At 41.0% G+C, this 25,821-nt stretch overlaps 2 protein-coding genes across 2 annotated transcripts; one reads left to right on the top strand and one right to left on the bottom strand.

Moving 5' to 3' along the window:
* Positions 1–4,107: 4,107 nt before the first annotated feature.
* On the top strand, positions 4,108–6,386 carry LOC131583529 (EOLA-like protein). Its single transcript, XM_058847743.1, has 3 exons — positions 4,108–4,182; positions 4,509–4,792; positions 5,876–6,386. The coding sequence occupies exons 2-3, from the start codon at positions 4,540–4,542 to the stop codon at positions 6,091–6,093; spliced, it is 471 nt and encodes a 156-aa protein (XP_058703726.1). The 5' UTR covers positions 4,108–4,182; positions 4,509–4,539; the 3' UTR covers positions 6,094–6,386.
* Positions 6,387–8,250: 1,864 nt separating this feature from the next.
* Positions 8,251–18,117, bottom strand: TMEM185A (transmembrane protein 185A). Its single transcript, XM_058847742.1, has 7 exons — positions 17,948–18,117; positions 15,477–15,653; positions 14,493–14,700; positions 11,371–11,454; positions 10,313–10,489; positions 9,848–9,971; positions 8,251–9,337 (listed from the first exon to the last, which is right to left on the bottom strand). The coding sequence occupies exons 1-7, from the start codon at positions 17,983–17,985 to the stop codon at positions 9,093–9,095; spliced, it is 1,053 nt and encodes a 350-aa protein (XP_058703725.1). The 5' UTR covers positions 17,986–18,117; the 3' UTR covers positions 8,251–9,092.
* Between the last annotated feature and the right edge of the window lie 7,704 nt (positions 18,118–25,821).

The following is a 25,821-nucleotide window of genomic DNA, read 5'->3' as shown; positions in this document are numbered from 1 at the left end:
AGGACTTTCATATATGATTCACTGTATTATCTTGCTGTGATGATTTACCCTGTAACTGCCAAACTAAAGATGAGTTCAGACTATGTATTCGCTACTGACCAAAAACCTTTTCTCTGAATTTTCTTTCTAGGAAACAAAGGACCTAGCAAACAAAGGAATAGCATTGAGGGTCTGACACTATGCTGCAGCAAACGTGACTGTATCAGTTGGCATGAAATGTAGATGAATGGTTTGAAATAGATGCTGAACTGGAAGCATGTACTATACACCAGCTTTAAGCTATATGAACCAGTCAAGTAATAGTTTTCAGTTATTAATGTCTTTACAATAGAACTGAGTTTTAATTCAAGCGCTTTAGAAGGCCAGAGGCCCATACACATGCCAAACTTCTACCCTTTTTGTTCCAGCTGAATGGCTTGCAGGGCACTAAGCAAGACATTGTCAGCGGCAGCAAAGCCACACTGTACAGAAAACTTCACAGTACAAGCGCTGTTTCCTCAGCTTATCTATTTTGACTTATACTGCTCTAATGTAGGTGGATTTATCATGAATTAATGCTACAATGAATACAGCAAAGTCAAAGAAAGTTCAACTGCCCACAGACAAAATATAAGGCACTGAATATGTTCACTCCTTACCAGCTTCAGGTTCTGAAGATTCATTCCCAGTGTCTATTTTTCAGGCAGCTGAAGTAACATTCAAGGAAGTGATTAGAACATAATTAAAACATTTCAGAGTAGTTTTACGCTGTATATGTAGAAAGAATGTACAAAGTTTTGTCTTAAAGTGTCAGTAATGAAACAAAAACCTTGGGAGGAGGATTGTCATTATGTTTGTACATAAATTATCTGCCACTGTAAGCTAAAAAGGCATTTTATAAGAGGAAAGGAAAGAAGTATAAATGTTGAGGAGACCATACTTCCAGATTTTTTTTCAGTAGTGTCCTATGGCATACAATATACTCTTAACCAAACAGTGACTATGTTTTAATTTAATTTCTACAGTTCTTAGCAGAATTCTCAAGACAGTGGAATAATCAGCACACAGAAGGGTGAGCAGTCCAGAGCCTCCCCAAAGGAGATCCCTCACCCTGCATTTCAATCACTCGGGAATGTATGAATAATGAAGAAGTAACACTGTATGTAATACAGATATAAAATAACTTGGATACATTACAATGCTGTCTGCTTAACATGATTCCAAACTTCTTTACCTCTAAATCTCCCCACTAACTCTATTCTGGTATTATCAGCAAAGCTGAAAGGGGCAAATAGAGCAAGGGAGAGAAGCATAAAACAAGAAGCATACCATTAACTCAGATAAAATGAATAGTCACTTATAGCACTTCAAACCATTCTAAAAATTCATGGAAACTGTGCTTATGTGAAGTTTTACTCCTGCACAGTCTTCGCTTAATTACTCTTCAGTGGGATTTCTTCTGTGAACAGCACCTCTAATAATCAGGCACTACAGATGTGTTCTGCTCTACTGGTGCTTGGGTGGTCACAATGATGCCTGACAGACTGTACAGATGAGAGGATGTGTGTAATACTGGAAAGGAGTAGGAAACTACAAGTCTGTTTTCCATAACCTTTCTGTCCTTTTACTCTTGTTGTCTTCTATGTGTCTTCACTCTGTCCTTTTCTCTCACTTGAATGAGGATCAATGTTTTGCAAGTTTCATGTGGGCAGTGGAAGAGTTAATATCTCGCCCAGGCCTGCAGATGGTCACGATGGTTTCTGCCCGACGGTAGCTGATGCAGTCACAGCGAGGGATTTCAGGTCGCGCTGGGGGCTGTGCCAAGATCTCAGGGGGCCCGGGCAGAACGGTAGCGGCCGCATGGCTGCTCTCCGGCCCCTGCTTCCTTCAATTCCAGCTGCGGGCCGATGGCTTCCCCTGCCCCTGCCCGGCAGCCACGCAGCGGAGGGGGTCTGGCCCGGCCCGGAGCCGCTCCCGGGGCCCGGCGGATCCCGGCTCGGCGTTGGCCAGCAGTGGGGCAGGGCTTAGTGTCGGCAAGATGTTAGCAGCCACGGCCCGGCCTAGCCCCGGCCGGGGCCCCAGAGCCTCCCGTTCTCCGCCCGGCTGGCACTGGAGTCCGGCTCGGGCCCCAGAGCCTCCCGTTCTCCGCCCGGCTGGCACTGGAGTCCGGCTCGGGCCCCAGAGCCTCCCGTTCTCCGCCCGGCTGGCACTGGAGTCCGGCTCGGGCCCCAGAGCCTCCCGCTCTCCGCCCGGCTGGCACTGGAGTCCGGCTCGGGCCCCAGAGCCTCCCGTTCTCCGCCCGGCTGGCACTGGAGTCCGGCTCGGGCCCCAGAGCCTCCCGTTCTCCGCCCGGCTGGCACTGGAGTCCGGCTCGGCCCCGCCAGGCCCCGAGGGCCGCAGCGGAGCGGGGCCGGCCCGACTGGTGCCCAGGTACCGCTTCAAAGCCGGAAGCAAGAGAGAGATTGCCCATCTTTAAAATGTGAATTTCACATCACACAGAGGCGGGTCTAGCTTTTTAATGGGTTATTAAGTTATCAATTCTCAGAGCTAGCCAGCTATTGGTTTTTGCCAGGCACAGAGAAGCTCTTAGCAGCTTCTCTCAGAAAAATAATTTCTGTGGGTGGCTTCTTCCCTCCTCATCAAATATAAATTAATGCAAAACCAGCACAACATAGTAATCTGCAGGGGAAGGAGAGATCATTACTACAAGCGCTCCTTCCTCTGCAGATTACCTCAGCATGAAGCCACGCATCTCAATCACAAAAGATTGCTATGGAGAGCTACACAAGATGTTTCTAAATCAGCTAGACTGGGGCTCAGCCTATAGCTGCAACCTTCTTTTAACCTTCAGAAAAGCAGAATGACCAGGATGGTCTCTAAAATATTAGCCATCTCCAAGTTTAGAAATAAATCACTTGGCAGATAAAAGTCACCAGCAGACATGGCCTGTCTCATGGCCACACAACTGATGCCCAGTGCAAACACATGGAAAATTCAGCAACAAGATCTAATGGGAAAAGGACAAGGCAGGATATTGCATGTGTGGGGGGCAGTAGGGGTCTAGGTGTGTCTAACACATTGTAGAGTACTGAGAAGAATACTTAATGCTTTGGCCTGTTCTATATACCTCAAAAATATTTCTCAGACAGAAGGAAACTTTCCTGTAAGTCACCAACAATCTATGATTATGACTGTTTATAATGCCAAAACTTTTGACAAGGCTAGTGATATAAGTGTGTTACAAACCAGAAATATGCTCTACTTACAGGGTGTGGGGGGCAAGGTAAAAAAAAAAAAAAAAAAAAAAAGCCAAAGATTCAAATTTTCAGAAACTCGTTCAGAAAATAGTGTTGCAACAAAACTGGTGATAAGAGAATCATCTAAAGAAACTCGAGATATGTTTACTGAACCAAGCTTAAGACAGTCATAATTTCTTATGATAAGTACAAAGAAATACAAAACAGCATGGCAAAATGTCAGTATTATTTTAACTAGAATGTTAAAATCAGAGACTGAGTAAGCTTAAGACAAAGGGGGCAAAATGTAAAGGCTGGTAGAAGTCCTTATGATGGAATTACTGCCAAAACGCTTATATTAGAAGGGCAAAGCCTTGATGCAAAACACGCAGTTGAACGCAACAGGCTACAGGTAAGACTGTCCTCATAGAGTAGGGGTGGATGAACCCACTCTAAGAAATTTTGTCCCAAACAAGTGGCCAAAGAAGGCTAAGAGGTGAAAGACACTGAATTTTCTCGTGTTAAATGTTTATTTATGACCAGAGGCGCGAAAGCCCTGCACCTCCCGGCTGCAGAGCCGGACAGGAACACCCGAGGTGCTGTGCACAGGCTACTCCAGAAGTAGGAGGGCACCAAGCCCATTGCCCGAGCCCGGCAGTGCCGCAGCGGACACCCCTCAGGCAGGGCACAAACAGATCCCTCCTCCCCTCAGCACCCACCGCCGGGTACCCACCACTCCGGATCGCCGAGGACCATGCCATAACCCCATCCCTCCTCCCGGGACAACCGAGAACCCTCAGCAGCGACGCGACCACGCTCAATTCAGCGATGCCGGCCCCGCGCCCCCGCCCGCGACGCCACCGCCTCCCGGCCCGGCCCGCCCCGCTCCCGGCCCGGCCCGCCCCGCTCCCGGCACCCACCGTCCGAGGGGGCCAGCAGAGCGGAGGGCGCGGAGCCGGCAGTGCAGGTAGGTGGTGGGCCCGGGGCCTCCATGGCCGCGCGGCGGATGAGCTCTGCCCGCGGGAGCCAGCGCAGGGGCGCCGCAGCGGGCTGGGTCGAGCTGGGCTGCGGAGGCCTGCGGCCGTAAGGCTGTGCCTGGCCCCGGAGGCGGCTGTTTGGGCGGCGCGGCCCGGCCGCGGCCCGAGCCCGGAGCACGGCGCGGGCAGAGCGCTGCCTGCGGGGGCGGACCCGCCTCCAGGGAGGCCGCGCAGCTCCGCTGCTCCGGAGCCGGGAGTTTGTCACGGACATCGGCCGCTTCTGGAGACTCATCCCCGAGAGTCTGTGTGTTTACAGGAAATAAACGACTTCTGATGCAAGAAGCACGATGAAATTCGGTTGCCTTTCCTTCCGACAGCCCTACGCAGGGTTGCTTCTAAACCGAGTCAAAACGGTAGAGACTCGCTGGCGTCCTTTGCTAGCAGGCTACAAGAACTGCACCATTGCTGTTCATATAGCTGTTAAGGACTGGGAAGACGAAACATGGAGAGAAATTCTTCTGAATAGGTTCGGCATGACATCGAAACAACTGCAAGATTTGTTGGATGAAGGGGAAAAATTTGGCAGAGGAGTTATTGCAGGTAAGCATCCTTGGATTATATTTTCTAAGCAGACTTTCAGTTTCCCTAACAGTCACTTAAATACCTATCTACTGTATGTTTTTGCACTCATTATGACATTTCTTTAACATTTTGAAGGAGTGGAGCATGAGTTGTGATGGGGGGGGGGTATGTTTCAATTCCTGTATGGTTTAGCATAATACATGTCAATTCCACGCTTCTTGCATTTTGAGTTTAGGAACTCTTGCTGAAACCATTTTGTAGTACTCATGGTCAAGTGAATTCATGATATTGCAGCACTTTGCATGTCATTTTAGATTATACATAAACAAATCCTATTTCAGTTTTACAAAGTCCCTCTGTTGCTTTTGGTATTTGGACAGTGAAAAAGTTTGTTTCTATAACACAGTGCAGAGGCAGCAGTGTTTCGCTGCATCATTTGTGCCGACATATAGTGGCTGTTGCGCACTGTACACTTACAAAATTTTTATCCAGTGCTCATTTTGTACTATTTCATTGTAGGTACCTTTGTTACCATCTTTCATTGTCATTTGAATACTTTTAACTATTCCTGCACAACAAATTAATTCTACCACACATACTGAACGTTGTTGTGGTTCTACAGTGCTGAAAGCTGTAGGTTGTACACTGTATGTAGATTTGCAGCCTTAACATAAATTACATGCTTAATTGTGGAGTAGGTAGGAATTTCAAAACAGTTTAATGATTTAAAAATGTTAATAGATTAGTGGCTTGAAAGGAGCAGAGAGAGTTTTATGCTTTACTGAATCTGGTCCAAGGCCAAATGGAGCTCAGGAGTTCTGGTAGCAGCTGTGTCTCCTTAGATGCAGGCTGCTTTTCAAGGAGTTGTGCATCACTGGGTTGTGGTGATTTTATCTGTGCCCTCCTCCTTTTCTTCACCCACCTGAGCTGAGTCACAAGGACTTCTGCAGCAAACAGCAGGGGTGGGAGGTGTGCCTCCCTCTGACTGTGCTTTTCTGGTAACAAACTGTAAAAACTGTTCTCAGGGAGGTCTACTCTGGAAAACCTTTCTCTAGGAGAACAAACTGACAAGTAATTTTATATTTTAATTGTAAAATACAGGATTAATTGACGTTGGAGAGACATCACTATATCCAGAAAACCTGCCTCCTGAAGAGATTCTGGAGCTGGAAAACAAAGCTGTCCTCAGCAATCTAGAACAGAAATACCTGACTGTTGTTTCAAATCCCAGATGGCTCCTGGAACCAGTTCCTGCCAGAGGGAGAACAGGGGTGTGGCAGGTGGACATCCCTGAAGAACTGATCCCTTCAGAATTTTAGGTGTTACCCCTTACTATTATTTTTCCTGCCTAAATGCAGCTTTTTATTTAAGTGGCTGACTTGTGAATTACATCAGTATCTTGTTTAGGATTCTATTCCAAAACTATTTCAAATGGCAAATATATTTGAAAAACTACTTTTTTGATGCAAAGCAAACAAGATGTGTCTTTATGACTATTACAGGAAATTATTAATTTTTTCTAGACTTTTCCTGTATGAACACTAAGTAAATGTCATTTTTAAAATGTATAGTTATGGATGGCATTCCAATTTAAATGTAAATGATTTTTTGACACCTGCATCTCTGATTATAGGAAAATGGTGCTTAAAAGCAGGCTGCCACAATTAACAAGCCATCTGTCCCAGACCATCCTTGTCCTGCCTTAAGGATAGATTATTTTCTTCACATTCCAGGCACACAAGATGTGCATATAATGGATATACCTCTGTGACCTGACAAACATTGCACAAAGGCCATTATGACAAGGTGCTTGTACAAAATTAAATTAAGTATTACATTTTTTCTCTTAAGATGAAAAATACTAGTTATCTTTGAAAATCTAATACTGAATTCAAGACAAGTGTGAAGAATTACAAATAATAGCCACTGAGTTTCAGGACTCTCAAGAGGTTTCCAAAACTTACAGCCTATGTCACGTTTTGGCTTCATGACCTCGGACCTGGGCCAGCTAGGAGTGGTGTGGCTAAATAACAGGATGGGCTTGGTTGGGTCACCCAAAAAGTAAAACTGCTTTAATGGCAAAATAATAAACTGCAGAAGGCAAACACACAGTACAGGGTCAACCCCAAAAGGGTGAAAAAAGGGTGAGTACAACAGTGTATATATATGGAAGATCTGAGGGTGTATCTGAAGGCAGGGTTCCAATCACAGACTGAGATTACGAATACTGAAAATAATGCGGCAAATGACAACTAATCGGGAGAGAACTAAGAACATTCTGGAAGCGTAACCATATATGAACAGGCTTGCTAACATCCCACAGTCTTAAGCTGATGCCCAACCAGTTCTATCTCCACAACCCTACATTAGTAGTAGTACAGTGAAAATCCTTTTGATTTTTTGGAGCAAGGCCACACCTAGGCATGGCTCTAAAAACAGAACAAGTGGCAGAGCCTTTGTATTTAGACAGTTTACTTAAACACTTAGGAAACCATTCTTTTGGACTACACCACTTCTGCCAGAGCCAAGGAAATTACTTTGCAACCCCAGCACCAGGGCCCAGGGCTACTACCTGCAGATCCACTGTCTGAACCACGCATGGAGCTGGGCAAAGACCGAGCTGCTGCCAGTACAGCTGGGAGGGGTGGGAAGTGACTGCAGGTCAGGGCTGGGTGAAGCAGAGCAGCTCCCTGGCCCCAGCCACGCCCAGCTGTGCCTTGGTTGAAGGGAAGGCGCAGAGGCTGGAACTCAAGTGCGTTTGTTTGAGTGGCAGCACATAGAGCTGTACAGGAACCACTGCCCTGGGGACCTGCCTTGGCACTGTGCTGAGCAGGTGAGGCCTTCCCCATTGCAGAGCTGTGCAATGTGTTCTCCCTTGGATCTGATGTGCATGGACTGTTCTCCTTCTGGGAAGTGGTTTCGCTTGCGAAGTCAGCATCTGGTTTTCTTCTCCATGGTAACGTGCCGGTAAACTGATGTCCAGTAACAATCCCACTGATGTTTGATTTTTTTAACCAGAACATAATAAAATATATATAAATAAAAAAATATAAAAATATATAGAAATAAAATTGCAACAAAATTTAAACTGTGGGATGGGATAGTGATGGGTTGGGTTTTGGGCAGTAGCTGATCCACAGGCAAGAAAGGGGAGCTCAGGAGCATCAGAAATGGAAGTGCTGCATCCAAGTTTTTCAGGCATACACCTTAAACACATGCATTTCATGTCCACACGCTCTCTGTTCTTACTGCCATGCTAAAACTAAAGAAACGAGACACGTGGACGGATATAAGCTGACTGTGGATTACCTAAACACAGAGAGCAGATGCAAGGGAATATGAGACATCTGTTTTTATAAACTACAGGACTACACATTTCATAGAGTCCATTTCTCCAAAGCACCTTTAAGTCCAAGGCACACTGTCAAAGCAGGTCTTTCTTCAAACAGGAAAGTGCTGTGCCAACACCAGCAAGATCCTATCTTGAAGAGTTTAATCATTTACACTGACCAACACAAAGATGGTAATGAAGACCAAGCTATATTTATACCAGCTAACCAACAGCTGTGAAACCTACCACAAATGTTTCTGACACAGACTGCACAATGCAAGGAGGAACAGCTTAATTAAACAGCCAGTCCAATGGGAGAATGATACATGCTGCTTAAGAATCAAAACATGAAACTGGAAAAGCAACAAAAACAACTTGTAACTCCCAAGCCAGCACAAAAGTTTAAATACTTACATGAAAATTACATAGATAACTCAAAAGCATCATGTAAGTCACCATACATTCTATTCCACTCCCCCCAAAAAAGCTTCTCAGTGTTGCCTCAGAAATGCAACACTCTTGTGCCTCTGTGGTTGAGACAATGATTGTGGCTGAACAGAGAAAGAAGAAAAGAGGTACTATGCTAAGGCATCCCAAAGCATTTAAAAGAGACATGAAAATCAAGTGTATATTTAGGACCTAAAAGACACCTGAATAGCAGAGGCATTGCATACAGGGTTTTTAAAAAAATACTTTTAGATAATACTTATACTGTACACAACAGGACTTTTAAACAATATATTACACTGCTAAAAATGTTCATATAAATACTATACAGGCAAGCGTGCAACCAACCTGTTAGGAAGGTTCACAAATTAGACAACCACATATTTCTGGAAAAGCACTCAGATTATCTTCAAGATTTCTGATTTGTATAATCCAAGCACTGATTCAGCAATACCTATTTTAAAGGAATTGGGACAAGGCATGAGATGAAATACATCTGTCTGCTGATGATCAGTTCAATTTTAATATGCTAGTGTTATCTTAATCTGGCATATCAATGTTTAACTTGGGAGGTGGAATCACATATTTTCCAGGACTCTGTGTAATGACCACTCCAGTCTTTTTTCGAAACATTGGTGCAATTTTCGGTGGTTCAGGCAGTGGTGTTTCTTCTGTCTCCTCATTATCTTCGTGATGAAGATCGTAAGAGATATTTCCATATTCTCGCAAGAATGGGAAAATTTCAAGAAGGAACTGGCAAAAGTCTTTGCGAATTCCAAACCACCCTAGAAGAAACCAAATTATTTTACATTATTAACAGAAGGAACACTTAAAATTAAGTAGACAGACTATTTATTTAAGATCTCTTAATTGTTTGCATATAAGTAAGATTTATTAATGCTGCATACACATTATAATGTTCCTTATGCCTATCATAACATTATAATTGAGGTTATATACACACAGACAGTCTGGACAAGCATTTGCACAGTTCCATGTCTGCACATGCATGCCTGTGTGTATATCCATCTGCATAAATTACAGCTACACTACCCCAGCAAGAATCCATTTTGTTTCACACATTATACAGTGTTGGGTCACATCAGTACAGAGAAGGAACACAAAAGACTGCACTTCAACCAAAGTAAACAGTGCCACAGGGGAGAACACTGTAAGCACTGAAACCTTATTATAACTGTCTGAAAACAGTTGTAACAGAAAGCCCTTTTGGAAAATACAAATCTTAATAAAATACATTGATTTTTAATCTGTTTCCAGGATTCTGAAATACTTACAGTGATTGCCTCCTTTTTGTCCAAATGTTGTTGCCATTAACGTTATCAGTGAAAGCCAGAGAGGAACAAATATGGGTATAAAAGAAAAAGAATTATGCCCATCCAGTCTGTGTACTAGCAAGATCTAAATGGGGAAAAAAAAAAAAATTACACAATGTCAGTTTAATTGCAATACTCACTTTCAAACTGCTTAAAGCATATGCTGATCTGAAATGGTTAACTCAACACATCTGTGAGGAAAAAATGGCCTTCACAGAAGCATGTAGTTACAGTTCCAATGTGATTCAGACTTTACTCCAGACACTTCAAAGGAATATAGAATTCTCATTTGTATTTCATATTTGCTGTTAATATTTTATTCCAAAACAAAGAGCAGCATTCTCATTTCAGTAAGTTCAAAAATCATCATTCATTACTTACTGAAAAAAGAACAAGACACATTAAACTCATTATGAGTTTTCCTACCTCAAATGTGAGCAGTGGAACTACAATTGTCATCCAGCTGACAGCCATGGTTATGTGTGTCCTCCTCTGCTCAGCAATCACATCCATGGAGCGCAGGAACAGCACAGACCACACAATGTAATAGAGCACAACAAGGCACAGGAAGGACATCAAGATCCACAGTGGAACACAGACAACCTGAAAGAAAGATGCATTTGATTTGTTTCAGTTGTGAGTGGTTTTTTTTTTTCAACTAAAGCACGTCTATGCATTAAGCCTAAACAAGAAAATTACGTCTTTTAACTAATATAATGTCTAACAGAAGGGCATCAAACTTATGTGTGTTCCGAGACGTATCAGTTCAGGGGTTCCTCAGCTTTCTACACCCCATCAAGTTGAACCAATTTAAAATTAAGGCAACATAGTTCAGCTTTGGCAAGACTCCTGTGATTTTGCATGAGCTAAAACTGTACTTGAAACTGATTTTTATCAAGTACTTCCTACACTGGATACCTTACTTTGAAGGGTTTCAATCCTCAAGATTAACAGTAGAAAGGACAGATGTAACCATGCCAGATTGTCAGTTTTATGGTAGTTTACAAAAGCCTAGACACAGAAACAGTGCTTTTGAATTCTAAAGGCACTTGGGACAGGACAACTAAGCAGTTTTGACAGTGACTCCTTGCACAGTAAGTGGATTTATATTCATGGTAACACAACAAATAAAACTAGTTATTTACTACACTGTATTTACCAACATATTCTTTAACTTACCAATAATTTTCATTGTTTGTTTAGTGTTCCCATTGGGAACTTCTTGTGAGGATTTCTCTTTCAACTGCTGCTCAGAGACTAACAGCAGTTGATGGCACATTCCTCTCCCTCAGAGGACAACGTGCCCAAAGAACAGCCTCTGATTCCCATGACCACTGAATGAAATGACAGACCTTCAGTGAAGGATTGCAAAGCGAGCAAAAATGGGATCATGAATTGATCATGTATTAACTGTCCCCTAGAATAAATGTCTTTATGAAATTCAGCATTTAAATAAAGATAAGAAGAAAACACTGGTTACGTACAAGCCATGGCCATCTGATGATCTCATCTAGTCTGAGTGCAATAAATATGAACTGTAGAATATTGACTGAACACAAGATTTCCAGCTAGAAAAAGAAAAAAAAACCCAAAACATTAGTTAACTCTTAGTATGATAAACTTACTTCCAGGATAACCAATTAACCTGTCAAAGCACTTCTCTGACCCCATTTCTATCACTGAAATATGAAAATTCATTTGCATTTACATTTTCTATTACTAAATATCCCTAAACTTCTGTGGGTGTGATCCCAAACAGGTAACGTAGAGTCAGCTGTTTTCAAGATCTTCCTGGTATTTAAAAAAAAAAACAAAAAACAAAAAAGGGCTCTTAGAGTGATTAGAGTAATAAGAAAAGCAAAACTAATCAGAATGAAGAAAGCAAAGCATCAGAAAACAACTTTTCATACAAGAAATACTGCTAGAATTAAATTAAGTAGTAAAAAGACCTTCAACTTAAAATTAGCAAAATTAATCTTTTGGAATATTTCATACTTTCAGTAATGGGAAGAACTACCAACAGTCCAAATCAAAAGTCCAAGCTCTGTCTAGGGACAAAAAGAAATACATGGAATATTGGAATATGATATCCAAATTCAATTCATTTACTGTACAATTGAGAGATATTTTAAATGACACTGAAAACACGGGTTTTGTGGCAATAGAGAAAAGGAATACTTCTCATTAAAATGTTACTGAAAGGTTTTCATGAGTCCTGACTGCCACTATGAGAAACAGCCCTTCATTATACTTTCTTTTTAAAAAGTCTGTGTCTAGTGTGAACAAAGTGAGACAATGAAACACCATCACACTTGGCAAGATTCTATTTCCAAAGTTTATGGGCAGCACTGCAATGGGTAGGATTTTCAGACACCACAGAATTATTATCTGAGAAGGCTAACTGAAGCTTTTGAATGCAAGCTAGAAACATTATTCATTTTAGTAAAAATATGCAGTTATGTTTTAAATGTAGTATTTCTCTGAAGGCAGACACTACATGCTACTTTTCACTAACACACGTAATTGTGTAGACTGTGATCTGGATAAATGCCTTTGGATCAAAATTCCAACAGGCAGCAGACACTTGCCAGCTTCAAGGATCATGCCAGTCTCCACTGTTCAACTATAAATTACTTTAAGAAGACTGAAAAAGTAGATTTAAAATAATTTTGTACCACTGCCTTTCTTAAAAGAATAAACCACCAACCCCCTCCCCCACCTCAAGTGTAAGACCAAGCAACCAGAAAGCTTCAAGAGCAAAGAGAGAGAAAAATATAAAAACCAGGGGATCAATTGCTGCAAATAATTTTTAGAATCAAGTTAACACATGAGATCTATATGGCAAGTGCACGCATATTTGCAGCAGCTCACAGCTTAATGATTCAACATGCTTTAAATAAATAGTGCTTTACTGACTATGAAATAGTGTAACACATAAAAGGAAGCTTTTTCTGAGCTCAACATAATACAGAAACCACAGCATAAATTTATTGATCACCTAACCATATGCAGAACAGGAATGAGCAGATAATGTATTTCAGATGAAATACTTATGAAAATAATAATAGATTAACAATTGCTTTGATTATTGAAGTCAAAAATTAATGTCCTGGATTAAAGGCAGACCCCTCATGTTTCTAGCAAATGAAAGAGAAATAATGAAATCTTTACAGAGTAAAAAGAAGAGAAAGTAGAACAGCACTAAGTGAAGATGACTAAGAGTAAAAAAAACAAACTCCCCACCAAAAACAAACAAACAAAAAAAAAAAACCCCAAAGAGACAGCTGTTGCCTTTTATGGATTCCACCTTCTTCTGCCAGTACTTAGCAGCTGTGCAGTCATCTGTAAATCAACGGACAATCAAGCATCATCCAGTAGATGGCAAGCACTTCCACACAAATTTTACTTTTAGCAATGTTTTACTGGTAATATATCACTGTTGGGCACGATGTATCAATGTGGGTTCACAGCAAACACACCACGAGTTGCTAGGAAAAGGGGCCTTTATTCTCCGAATTTTTCAGTTTTTATAGGGTCTTATGCTACAGGGTTAACATGATGGGGTAAAGGAACATCACCTCTTGTCCCATAGGTGGGACAAGAGAAAAACATGTTATCTACAGTTATGCAGAACTGTTTTGAAAAAACAAGATGGTTTGCAAATGTTGTCCTTGAGTGCAAGATCTCCCAAGAAACTTTCCCTTGAGAACAGATCTGCCACTGACAGCCTGAAATTCCCTCAGGCTCAGAGAAAATCAGGTCCATAGTAATAAAACCCTGCAAAATAAAATTCTATTGGCAAATGTTTCAAAATGAACTTAGGATATCAGTTTACCAGCCATCATAACAATCACTTACCAAAAATGTTTCTCTCTAATGAAAAACTCATGCTAATGTTAAAGAAATAGCCCCTTGAAATGAAAATACCTGAAAAAGCTGAGCTTCATTTAAAAATCAGATTTTTAATTGTCATGGGGTAGTTTGAGGACATAGCAAAACAAAAAAACTTCTTAAAAAAATTCAACATGAATTCTAAATTTATTGCAAAATGTCAGAATTGTGGGAGCACCTTGAGAATCCTTCCAAGGTTCTTCCAAAACCAAAGTCAGAGATAAGATAGAGGCAGAAAAGAAAACCCTAATGTTACTGCCTACCATTTACATTCCCAAATGAAAAATTAAACACACAGATTGTGACACTAAGATATTTTAACAACCCTGATTACATGGGGCTCTGGAAATTCAATTCTGCCTAGACACAGTGCTTACAGTCAGTGAATTTTTTTTTATTGTTTCCATGTAAGTGTCTGGTGTTGATCTATACTGCAGAGTTCCTGGCGAGTTATTTTAACATAAAATAATAAAAAAGCAGGTTCAAAACATGCTGCAATTTGGTAGTTGAAAAAACTAGAAGATACTAGAAAAAGTTATATTATTCCTGACCCTGATTTCACTCCTATTTGCAGGTGAGTGCATTTACAGATGAGTGCAATTAACTGGACTGATGTAGTCTGTTGTATTGTGCTTGCCTGAGAGACAAACCATCACAGAACTGATCCCAAGTCCTGAACTGCCATGACTTTCATGCATCACAAATCAAACCTCACCTCCAGAGACCTGTCATGTCGGAATCCCCACACACAAGCTGCAACTGAGACTGGAGACACAAAGAACAGTGGCATGAAGACCAGAAGCCAGAAATGCGTTCCTCTTTCAATCCTGTCACAAACCAGGACTTCAAACATCAGCAGTAGCAGGTGGATGCCAACTGCAATTAACATAGCTTTGAACTCGACACAGGTTTCTCCTTCTGCTCTGAAGAGAGGATAAGGAAGAATTTACTTGCCTATAAGAAAGTACATTACTCTGCAAACATCCCAGGACATAAGCTTGAGCATCAGATATTAACACTTGTTTTTAATAAACATACGCACTATACCATTGAACTCCACTCCTGATGACCTAACAGGATTTCTTGCCCATAAAGCTGTATGTTGGAAGTATTTTACTCAAAGGGTGCAGTGGGATTTTTACAATTTGAAAAAATTTTAAGGATTTCATTGCTGAGCAGATAAAACAGGGTTTCTAGTTGCTAGTGTATCAACAGTCAGCTATAATGCAGGCTGTTAGGAAATAAGCTAAATTTAAAATGATCTATTTGATTTCTGTACCAGCATTCATTGAATCAACATCTTTCCCCAGAATCTATTTACCTAAGCCAGAGTATTGCAACAGATATTTTCTGTTCCTAAAAGTAAAATGCCTGTAAAATGACAGCACACAGCTTCTCCCTACACCATTAGACCCATTACTAGAAGGGGTAAACAAGACCTGAACCATGCAAAATGTGGGTGTATCAGGAGATCTGTGCACCAAAATTTTTCATTTCATATTCATCACAGACAGAAAACACATTTATTGCACTTTGTTTAAGGTAATTTTTCTTTTGCCCTGGGCTCTTTAAATTCACATTTGACTCAAATTACCAAAAATTCAACAGTGATGTACTTAAAGATGTGAAAGTTATTTTGTCCTACACTGACAAGACACAACATTCCCTCTGTTTTGCCAAACAAACATCATCAACTTACCGATACTGTGGGTTTCGGGCCCATACTCCTGTTCCCACTGAGGCACCAACAATCACCATTAACTTCCACAGCCATATTGGAGCAAACACAGCCCAGTAACTCCACTGAATTTTGTCATCCAGACGTAGAGAGAGCAACACAGAGAAGAGCAGCAGGCAGGCATAAATAAGGAATTTGCTATTGAACAAACAAACAGTCAGGAATCAAGGCAGGCAACTTCACATCTTCACATTAACATTGTAGAGGACAATAAAATCAGTCAGAGCTGAACTTTCAGTGGGATACTTCCTAATAGAAAATGCTTCAAGCTTCTTGGCAAAGAATCAAATATTTCATCATAGATACAGCATGCCATCTCTTACACTTATAAAACCATTGCTTCAAGGAAACACATCAAAAGCATTTCTGCATAACAATCTCAGTGAATGGATTGAGATAAAGTTCTCTTCCACAAGGATCCAGTCAGGAGCTCTATTATTAGAGGCTCACAAATATGCCACCTAGACATGTTTTAAAAAATGTGTTCTGTCATACAAATCAAATGAAAGGTTTGATATTCAAAATTGAGTTACATAATTTATGAAATTTTATCCACACCATTTTTAACTAAAGGTTAAATTTTTTTACAAATTGTAATAAGGCAAACTTCAGAGAATTATTTTCTTAATATTTGCATTCAGTTAAAAAAACAGTATTATAGTAAAGAAAAATCGAACTGGTTACACTTTTAGCAAAGTTACCTATGATACACTGAAGTTTCTCATTGCAATATTGAGGACGATGCTTACAAATTTAAAATAGATACATTGATACAGTTTATAACATAGTCAATTCAAGAATGAATAAATGTAATTGGAATACTTGAGCAGTGGTACAACAACTGCTTGTACCACCAAAAGTCAGACAAAATAATTACACAGTAGGCAATTTCCTCAAAGGACAGGAAAGGAAAAATCTCCCATCCATCCACCAAAATCTCATGGACCACTTTATAAAACTCCTAATTAGGTTTCAACACTGTTTCAGTGAAGTAGTTGTATGTATTTTAAAACATGGATAACCTGAGAAACAGAATAATGCAGCAACAGTCAGGAATACTACCATTCCTCCAACAGCACAACTCAAACTACCCACTTTCACTCACATCGAACAACAAAGCATTCATCAGATCAGGATCACTACATTTGATATCAAGCTGTTTTGTCCCTACTCAGAACAAGTGTCTCATCTGCACCTTAATGAAAACGAGATTTATTGTGTCAGCATCTCCCCACATGCCTGATGAGACTACTTCAGGATAGGATGATATAAACCTGTCACACTTCGTAACAACAAAGAGATGTCTCAACTCCTCAGCCAGTCGTCCTTTTTTTGACATTCAACATTTGTGTAATACATACTTTCACTGGCTCCACAATACAGCACTGAAAGACTACTGCTCCCTGGGTGCTCCAGGCGCATCAGAACACGAAGACACCAGCAAAAGTGCAATATTCAGCTTGCTCATTCATCACTCAGCACCCAAATAAGAGCAAGCATGGCTCTGCAGTAACAAAACTTTATAAGCTTCTAGGACTTCTGCTCTTACTTTTCCATTACTCCTACCACACATTATTCAATTGTTTATTTCAGCCTCTGTAACAATGCATTTCCTGGAGTTTTACTTACCCTTTTGTTTGTCTAAACAACTGACTGAACACAGCCTGCTCTAACTGGCATCGTGCAAGGCCTCTTTCACGTGCAAGGCTTTTCCAGGACTCTCAGCATCTCAAGCCACCTTGCACAATTTACTTGCACTCCCTTAGTCTGTGGTCGTAAAATATCTGGTAAAACCCCGTAAAATTTAACTCATTCTCTCAGTTTCTTTAAAAGTTTCATGTCCATACTTGCTTGGAGAGCCAGTAGAAGCCCAGGTTGCAGTGACCATCACACTGCTTATTTTAAATAAGCCCGAAGGAAGAGGTCGCCTTCCCCGGTGCTCCCGGGTAGCCCAGGGTTGCTCACACCTGCGGACACGGAGCCTCCGCCGCAGGGCCAGGGTCAGAGCCTGCGCACCGCAAAACACCGCGGTGAAACATTCGACCACCAGAAAGAGCCTGGGAGTAATCTGAGAAAGTTACACAGTAACAAAGTAAATGACTGGAAGTGGGGCTGGAACGCAGATGTAGAGCGCTCGCCTTCCCAGCCCCTGACCGCGAAATAGCTGCGGGAAGCACGCATCGACACTCGAGGCGCTGAAAAGGTTGGATTCGATGATATCAGAGTTCTTTTCCAACCCATCTGATTCAGTGATTCAGGGCAGAAAACCGGTCGGGAACGGCGTGTTCCAAACGCCGCCCAAGCTCGCGGTGCGGAAGGGCCACCCGAGGCCGCGCTCCGCTCCAAAGCTGACGGATCCCGCACCTAGCGCTGCTCCCGGCCGGGCTCCCGGGCTAACCCTGCCAGGCCGGCGCTGCCCGTGCCGCGCTCACCTGGGGTTGAAGTCCTGAAAGAAGCCGCGCAGGTTCATCGCGGCCCCTCTACCAGGCGCTCATGGCGCGGCCCCACCACCGCTCCAGGGCCTGGCCTGCCCGGGCCTTGCCGCCGCCCCACGCATGCGCGCGGGCCTCTGCCGGGAACCTGACAGGCCGAGTACTGCCGGGCTTCACAAACGGGCGCTGCGCATGCGCAATAGGCAGGGCGGGGCCCTGCCAGATGAGGGGCAAGCGGGAGGGGCGGAGTCAAGGGCGGGGCGGAGATGGGCGGGGCTGGGCGGAGATGGGCGGGGCTGGGGCGAGGATGGGCGGGGCGGGCGAAGATGGGCGGGGCGAAGATGGGCGGGGCATGGCGCGGTGGGGCGGGGCTAAGACCTGAGGGGAGAGGCGGTCCCGCCCCGGCACTTCGGCATCTTGAAGAATATTTCGCTCGTTTCTGGCCAGAAAGTGAGGAAGGCAGTCGTGCGGGTCCTGGTGCTACGTTGTCTCGTAAAAGTCCCTGTACAGCTCTCTCAGAGTCCCTTAGATACTGGAAGGTGCTCTAAGGTCTCCCTGGAGCTTCTCCTCTCCAGGCTAAGCAGAATTTGAATGACAGTTTCAGAATCTCTGGGCAGCTCTGGGACATTTCAAAGTCTGGGACATTTCAAAGTCTGGGACAGTTAAATCCCTGGGCATTTAGGGACAGCTCTACAAAAACTTTGTCATAACCCAGTATTCACTGAGAAATGTTTGAAATACAAATTTGAAAAAGACCAAACTATGTATGTACCTTCTTGGAGACAAAATACTGGGTGCTAAAAACCTTTAGCGGAGCTAGAGAAGGCATAAAAATAATCAAGGTGAACTTAAATGAAACAAATTGTGGTCAGAAAAGAGAGAACTGGGCTTTCTGTTATTTGGGGCTTTTTGCTTGTCCATTTGTTTTAGTGAAAGTAATTAGCTGTTGTAACAAATCAAGCTTTGTTATGAGATTTTTCATTTTTAAATAATGTCCATATGGCTGCCTGGGATATAGATGCTAATCTTAACTCAAGTTGATGAGTTTGACTGTAACAAGACTTAACGAAATTCTGTAGCAGATCAGGGTCATTTACATGATGACTCCATGCCAGGGTAGATTATCTGGTGGCAGTGTTTTGAAGTGAAAATCACCAGGGCTCCTCCCTTAGGGGAGGAGCAATATTGCAAATGAAATGCTAATCAAAACAAACCAAACAAACAAACAAAACCCCAAACAACAACAACAAAAAAAACCACAAATCCACAGCCATATCTTTGACTTTAGCTTTTGTAGTGAGTGGAATGATGGGTTTATCTTTACAAACAAGCTGTGCGTCTACTGATAAGATGAAACTGTCACTGAGAGATAACAGAAACAATGGGAATACAGAAACAATTAGGGGGGAATCTAATGCATAGGTATCAGGCACTCCAGGAAGTCTGTACCTCTCAAGTACCTCAGCCAATGGGGAAAGAGAGAAGGGACATGCGGCTGGGAAATTAGGATAAAGGAGGCCTCCAAAAATTTGAGAGACCCCAGGGGAATACCCCATGGCCTCTCTTTATTTGAATAAAGTAAAAGGACTCTGTCTCCTTTTTGGACATAAACCTCTGGTGTTTGTGGATTAATTTTTCTGACAGTAGAAAGATGAAGTTAAGTAAATGGTCTAAATCTTCCACCACTTGCTATCAGGACTGGTAATTTGTACTAGGAAGTTAGATTGTACATGCAGTGTGATTTGTTAAATACCACAGCTGCTTGTAGCCCTTGACAGCACTCATTACTTACTACAGATCTACTCAAAGATGTGATTCATCTGGAGGTATTCACTGGCAGATTGTAGATACAACTGTAACTCCATTGGCAAGACCACAAACAGCTGACAGACATCCACACCAGGAGCTTTCTACACATTATATTCAATTGATAAAGCAAGGGCATGCCAGCACAAGGAATGGCAGTGGGGAGGGCATGAGGAGACTGGGGAGAAATCAGGATAAGAGAGAAGCAAGATGTAATGGAAGAAATGGGATGGAAAGGATGAAGGCTAGACACTCTTCAGAGACTGATAAGATGGAAAGGGCCACGATAGGATGTGTGCCAGGGCAGTACAAAATCTTGTAAGAAACCAAAGAATTAACAGCCTTAAACAACTGGAAACTAGACCCTTGATTTTCATTATGCTTTTGAAAAAGTTGAGCCTCATCAGTTTAGAAGAGTGAACAATTATGCATAATGTATTTGCCCAAGATAAAATACATCTACTGCAGTGCATAAAGAAGCTATTATACATGACCTGTAAGCATAATCTGCAGACAGATGCAATCATAAAACAAAGTCAAAATATTAATAACAAGGAATTAGCTTGAGAACTTTTAATAATTCAGACGGCTAATAAAGCAGCTTAGCATTTCCGAGAATATTCATGAAGTTCTGTTGAAGTAAATCAAGAAAGATTTGTTCTGCAGTTATAACGTTTGGCTGACTGCCCAGGCAGCAAAATAGTTCCTATGGGGCATGGAGAACTAGGAAAGCAATCCCTGGTTACAGAAATGAAAGCTCAGGGAACCTACTTTTGTACTGGTACCTCCCGAAAGCTAGAGCTAATTTTTTTGGTTTGAAGTCAAATAACTGCAAATTTTAGGAGCTTAGATTTTTTTATTTTTTTTTTTGTGGTCTCAAATTTGCTGATTACTATGGCTAGATACTACCTACACATGTGAGGGTGATGGTGGGGAGAGTTGGAGAGCAAAGAAAACCCAAGCCCTTGTCTAAACTGGAAGACTTAAAAGATTTATCTTAAGTTTACATTTTCTAGTAATTTAAGGGTAGGAGGAGTGATATAGGCAGCAGATAAAAGAAGCAGCAAGTCATCTGTTTTCTGTTAAGACTTTGTGTCTATGGCTGATCAATGCTGGGAACTGAAGTACTTGAATGCTGGAAATTGAAGTGAATCCCCTGAGACAGTTTATGTTGGAGACCAAACACAAATTTTGGTTTTACTCAAATGATCTATTTTCTCAAATTAGTTCAAGAAGAGATATATAAGGTCTCTTATAGTCACTGCCATTACTGCTTTCATAAGCCATCTACTTGTATTCTTATTCTGCTTAAAAAATATAATCTAGGAACATCCCTATCCTTGACAGGCCAAAGTTAAATGCAGGAAACAAAACCTGAATCAGCCTTCTGATTTGAACAGCTTGCTTTTCTGTTTCTTTTCAGCCTTGACTCCTGTCTAACATAGCATATAATTCATGTGTCCTATTTGCTTTATAGATTTCTCAAAGTGCCACTGTTAGGTGACTGGAATACTGCAGCATTTAAAGGGAGGACAGCAGTATAGTAATAACTGACTGATGTGGCTGACAGCAGCCATGAATTGTTTCTACGATCATCTTTCATAGTCTAAGATAGAACATCAGATTGCTTACAAAAGCAAATTTTCAGGTTTGAAAATCCCTATATGAATTTCAGCTGATTTTGTTATAGGTCTTACTGTTAACATTTATTCACAGAATAAACAATTTGAGCAATAATTGACAAAGAAGAGATCATCCAATATATTATGTCTTTTTACCATCCAGTAATTTTGCACAGTTAAGAACAGTAATGAGCTAATAAGTACATACTATTGTCATAGCTGCTTGGTTCTGAAATGAGGGCCTTCAGTTCCAATGAAAATTTCAATAATTTCTGCAATAATTTTGGTTTGTGTCCTACTTGGGAAGTTGGAATGATTAAAAGCCTTTACCCTTGAACTTTTTGCTTCTGTCTGTTGCATCTTGTGCCTCTAAATTCCTGTCCTCCTGCCTGAAACCTATTTGTAGCGTTGTAGTTCAGCAAGATGCTGTTTATATTAATGCCAACTATGATAGTGATGCGAAGAAGTTAAAATACTTAACCACTATGAATTTCATAGGTTATTGGATGTTAGAAAATGCATTGTTGTGAAGCTGTTTGGCCTAAGCAGGATGTGACACAACAATTTGATGCCACCTGCAAAAGACTTGTCTGTTTATAGTCTATGTTTCTGTCTTAAACAGTTCAGCTGGTTTTACTCATTACTTGTTCTCCTTTTGAAAGGAAGGTCATTTAAGCAAGTTGTGTTCCATGCCTCTTTTCTTATCCAGTCTGTGTGGTTTCTCTGCCTCACCACAGCTTCAAAGTTATTAATTTTTTATGTTGCTCTACCCCTGAGCTTTCTTGCACAACTTTTTCTTCCACTATGTTTAGTTGCTGTTTAAGATAAAGCATGAAAGTAAGGCTTTGGATCATTGTTCTATAAATAAATCCTATCAATTTCCTAATAGCAATGATTTATCAGAGCATGTTCTTTCCTTCAAGGCCTTCTTAATTTCTTTTTAATTTCTTTCTTCTTAGTTCCTTCCTTCTTCATTTCCTTCAAGACTTTGATGGAGGATCAGATCATGCATATTGTCCTGGAAAAGTTAATATATTATTTATATATTAATATTTATATATTAATGTATTCAATTATATACTTAAACCCTGTCCAGCACAAAATAAGCACAAATAAGCACATGGCTTATTTGCAGTTGTTTACTTTCAGTCCAATTGAGTTACTTTTTCCAGATGATCACTAAATTTCTAACTACATTACTCCTTTTTTTGAGTAAAGACACCTAGAAATTTTACCTACAGCATTAATAAGATTAATAACTTTAGTACTGACACAGGTCAGGTGTTCCAAGAATCTCAAGGATCTGTGTGTCTGGATAACACACACTTCAAATACAATCTCTGTCTGTGACTCCTCTGGCCTTCTCTCTGAAGTCAAGTGAGATAGACTGAGATAAATACTTAAATACCTCCAAATTAAATGAGAGGTTTTGGATGTTGGACACAAGAGGTGGATTCCACTCAGTGTGCCTCGCAGCAGTGTAATAAATTTCAGCAGTGTTGCACATGAGTTGCAACACTGGCACCTTGATGTACTAACACTATGCAACACATACTTTAGCCAGTGATGCAAGACAAGGATAAATTTTGCTTCATTTTATCAGAAGTTGGATATATCATAGCTCCTTTTGCAATGCATTCAGGGAAAAGCAGAATTGGGCTAAATGTCAATATGATTATGCTAAACTTACAGGGCTTTTACAGAGATAAATTACTTAACTAGCTACTTGCTGCATTTTATTCTGTGACAAGGACTTACTTACATCTCACCACATTGAAAAGACACACAAAGATATCAAAAAATAATACAGCTCACTTAAGTCTCTGATGTTTCAGCCATGAAGAGACAAATTGTTAACCAAATTGGATGGGAGACAGGAAATAGAAGTAAACAACACCAAAGGAGATTAGGTTTTGTTTTTTTACCTTTGCTTCAGATCTGAGGTCTAGCAAGATGATATTTTGTAATCATCTAGGAGCTATCCAGTTTAAACATAAGAGAAAATCAGAAAGCTTCAGCTCAGAAGTCCAAAGAGGAGTGTTTGATTACCAACTCTGCACTTGCAAAGGATGACTTCTGTAAGAGGACAGTATAAGGTGATTTATCTTCCCTGGGGTTTCAGCTTTACAAAAGTCTACCAGCCACTTGGTTTTTAACTTGTACTGTTGTGAACATGTGTATATGTTACGAAAAAAAAAATTAAAAAAATTTAAAAAAATAAGTATTTTAAAGTATAAGTATTCTCACATAACCAGGCTGTGCAAAGCAGCTTTCAACAAGATCACATGCTGCTTTCCCCTATATATTCCTGCAGTAAGTTAGAGATAACTAGAGAAGCATCATCTTGGGTTTTGCTGCTGAAGGTGAAAGGTGTTCTGTGAAGCAGTCAAGGAATTTGGTGTTTGAGTAAACTGACCACAATGCCTAACCATTTGTGAAAACCTGTTTTCTTAGAATTTCTGAGTCATGCATAAAAATTCCTTAGACTTGCTTTTGTGCCAAATGCCATTGCTGGTGAAATCACTGGGGAACATGTGCAAGGGCAGGTTTCACATGCAAAAAGTTGAGACATGCTTTCCAAGCAGAGATCACCACCAGGGCTATTATACATTGCCTAACCATATCCACAGAGTCTCAAAACACATTTCCTTGTCAGAGGAAACTTTATTGGAGATAAAGTACCCAGGCAGGGAGTACTCCAGTATTGGAGTACCCAGGCATGGAAACGGTACTTTATAAGATCTGCTATGGGTCTAATAGTACAGCCATTTCTTACAGAGTCCTATGAATATGATTTTTCCCACCAAAAATATTGCTGTGCTGAATTTTTACCATGTCTTAATGTGTGTACTATAAAATAGTTGCTTTTAAGATGCTTAGCTGTTATGTTGGTGGCCTCACCTACATTGCTACACTTGTGCAAGCATTGTGGTAGACCCCAAAACTTTTGGTATATGCCTTGGCATATCACTAAGCTTAAAATTGATTTGATCTTTAGTGGTGGTGGTGGTAGGTGGAGAAGACTGAAATTCACCCTGGGACTTCCAGCAGAGTGACTAAGGAGAAGTGCTGTACAAGATATTGCCACTTCAGCCGAGGTTTAGGTTTAACCTTTCCTGTGACACTCCCCACTCATCACACCGAATGCAGCAGTGGTTTAGTCCAGGAGCTGAAAAACAGGCTGCTTAGAGGTCCAAGCACCCATGAATCCGGGGTGGAGTGGACATCTGAGCTGTGAGACCAGTTTGTCCAAGGTCTGTGATTTCAGTGTCTGCAATTATTCACTGCCATCATCCCAACTTGCTTTTTAGCACCAGAACTTGTGTGCTGTTTGAAAACTACTTTTCTTCTGTAATTTGTTCTTCTAGTGGACTGAACATAGTAAGATTGCTATATACTCATGTTAGGCAAACCAGGAAATTCGTATCAAGTATCACTTAGGGCATTTGCATTTGAAAGATGCAAGCATTATGGTAATTAAATGCATGTGCAATAGTGAAATAATTCCTTGGCTTTTTGCATAAAAAGTCTCCAAATGAAGAGAAGTGTCACTTGGGGATGCAATGTTCAATACATTTCCAGCAGCTGATCCATGTTAGGAGAGTTGCTGATACCAGCAAGATATACTGCTTAAACAGAACATTAATTCCAAAATATGCAAACATCAAATATACTGAATAATATTCATGAGTTGATTGTATGTTGTGTGCTCAGTAGTAGCTGAACTTGTAGTAACAGTGCTCTTCATTTGATTCAAGCTTTTCCAGTGTGTGCAGGAAGGAAATGTAAGATCCATATCAAAATAAACTTCACTGTAATAATTTAGCAAAAGTACCCATGCTTGAATATATATGTACACACTGTAATACACAATGTACTGCACTTTTGAGTCACATTACTCACTGAAAAACAGCATTGTGACAGACCATTGTAGCCATTGTTCCTGGTAATCTTATGGTGAGTGCATACACAGCATATTTGAGGCCTCAGGTATGAATCTTTATAGAGCAGAAAAGCAGATTATTTTCAGTCCCATTCTCTGTGATGAAAAAGTGATGAATGAGAGCATTTTTGTAGCAGAACTTTTAATTTTGATAAGAAAGAGCAACCAGTACAGTCCCGAGGCACTGAAAGAATCAAATTCTAGATTCCCATTAGAGATGCATTAGTTTTCTGTAAAGTTTTCTGAAGTTGTTTTTGGGCTTTTTAACAGTCTAGTCCCAAATAAAATAATATTTGCCAGTATATTTCACTGTTAAATTTTCATTTGTATTCAAAGGTGCACCTATCACTTGGTAAAACAGAAGAATGCACATACCATCACACGTTTCATTGCCATCGTTTTTCCCACATCCAAGTGAGTTCATGGTGGCTGTTTTCAATATTGGTATACTTGTCATCAGTTTACCTGTCTGTTAAATGTGTAAGACAACATAGTTACAGTCT

Source organism: Poecile atricapillus, chromosome 12, assembly GCF_030490865.1.
Source record: "Poecile atricapillus isolate bPoeAtr1 chromosome 12, bPoeAtr1.hap1, whole genome shotgun sequence".
Classification (NCBI taxonomy): Eukaryota; Metazoa; Chordata; class Aves; order Passeriformes; family Paridae; genus Poecile; species Poecile atricapillus.
This window is presented reverse-complemented; position numbering and strand designations above follow the sequence as displayed.

Excerpts from the sequence above, each read along its gene's own strand:
- LOC131583529 (XM_058847743.1), top strand. The coding sequence starts at position 4,540 with ATGAAATTCGGTTGCCTTTCCTTCCGACAGCCCTACGCAGGGTTGCTT. Across the intron at positions 4,793-5,875 it reads TGGCAGAGGAGTTATTGCAG|GATTAATTGACGTTGGAGAG; the intron begins GTAAGCATCCTT and ends TGTAAAATACAG.
- TMEM185A (XM_058847742.1), bottom strand. The coding sequence starts at position 17,985 with ATGAACCTGCGCGGCTTCTTTCAGGACTTCAACCCCAG. Across the intron at positions 10,490-11,370 it reads TCATCAGATGGCCATGGCTT|GTTGTCTGTGTTCCACTGTG; the intron begins GTACGTAACCAG and ends TCTTTCTTTCAG. Across the intron at positions 9,338-9,847 it reads ACAAAAAGGAGGCAATCACT|GGTGGTTTGGAATTCGCAAA; the intron begins GTAAGTATTTCA and ends GGTTTCTTCTAG.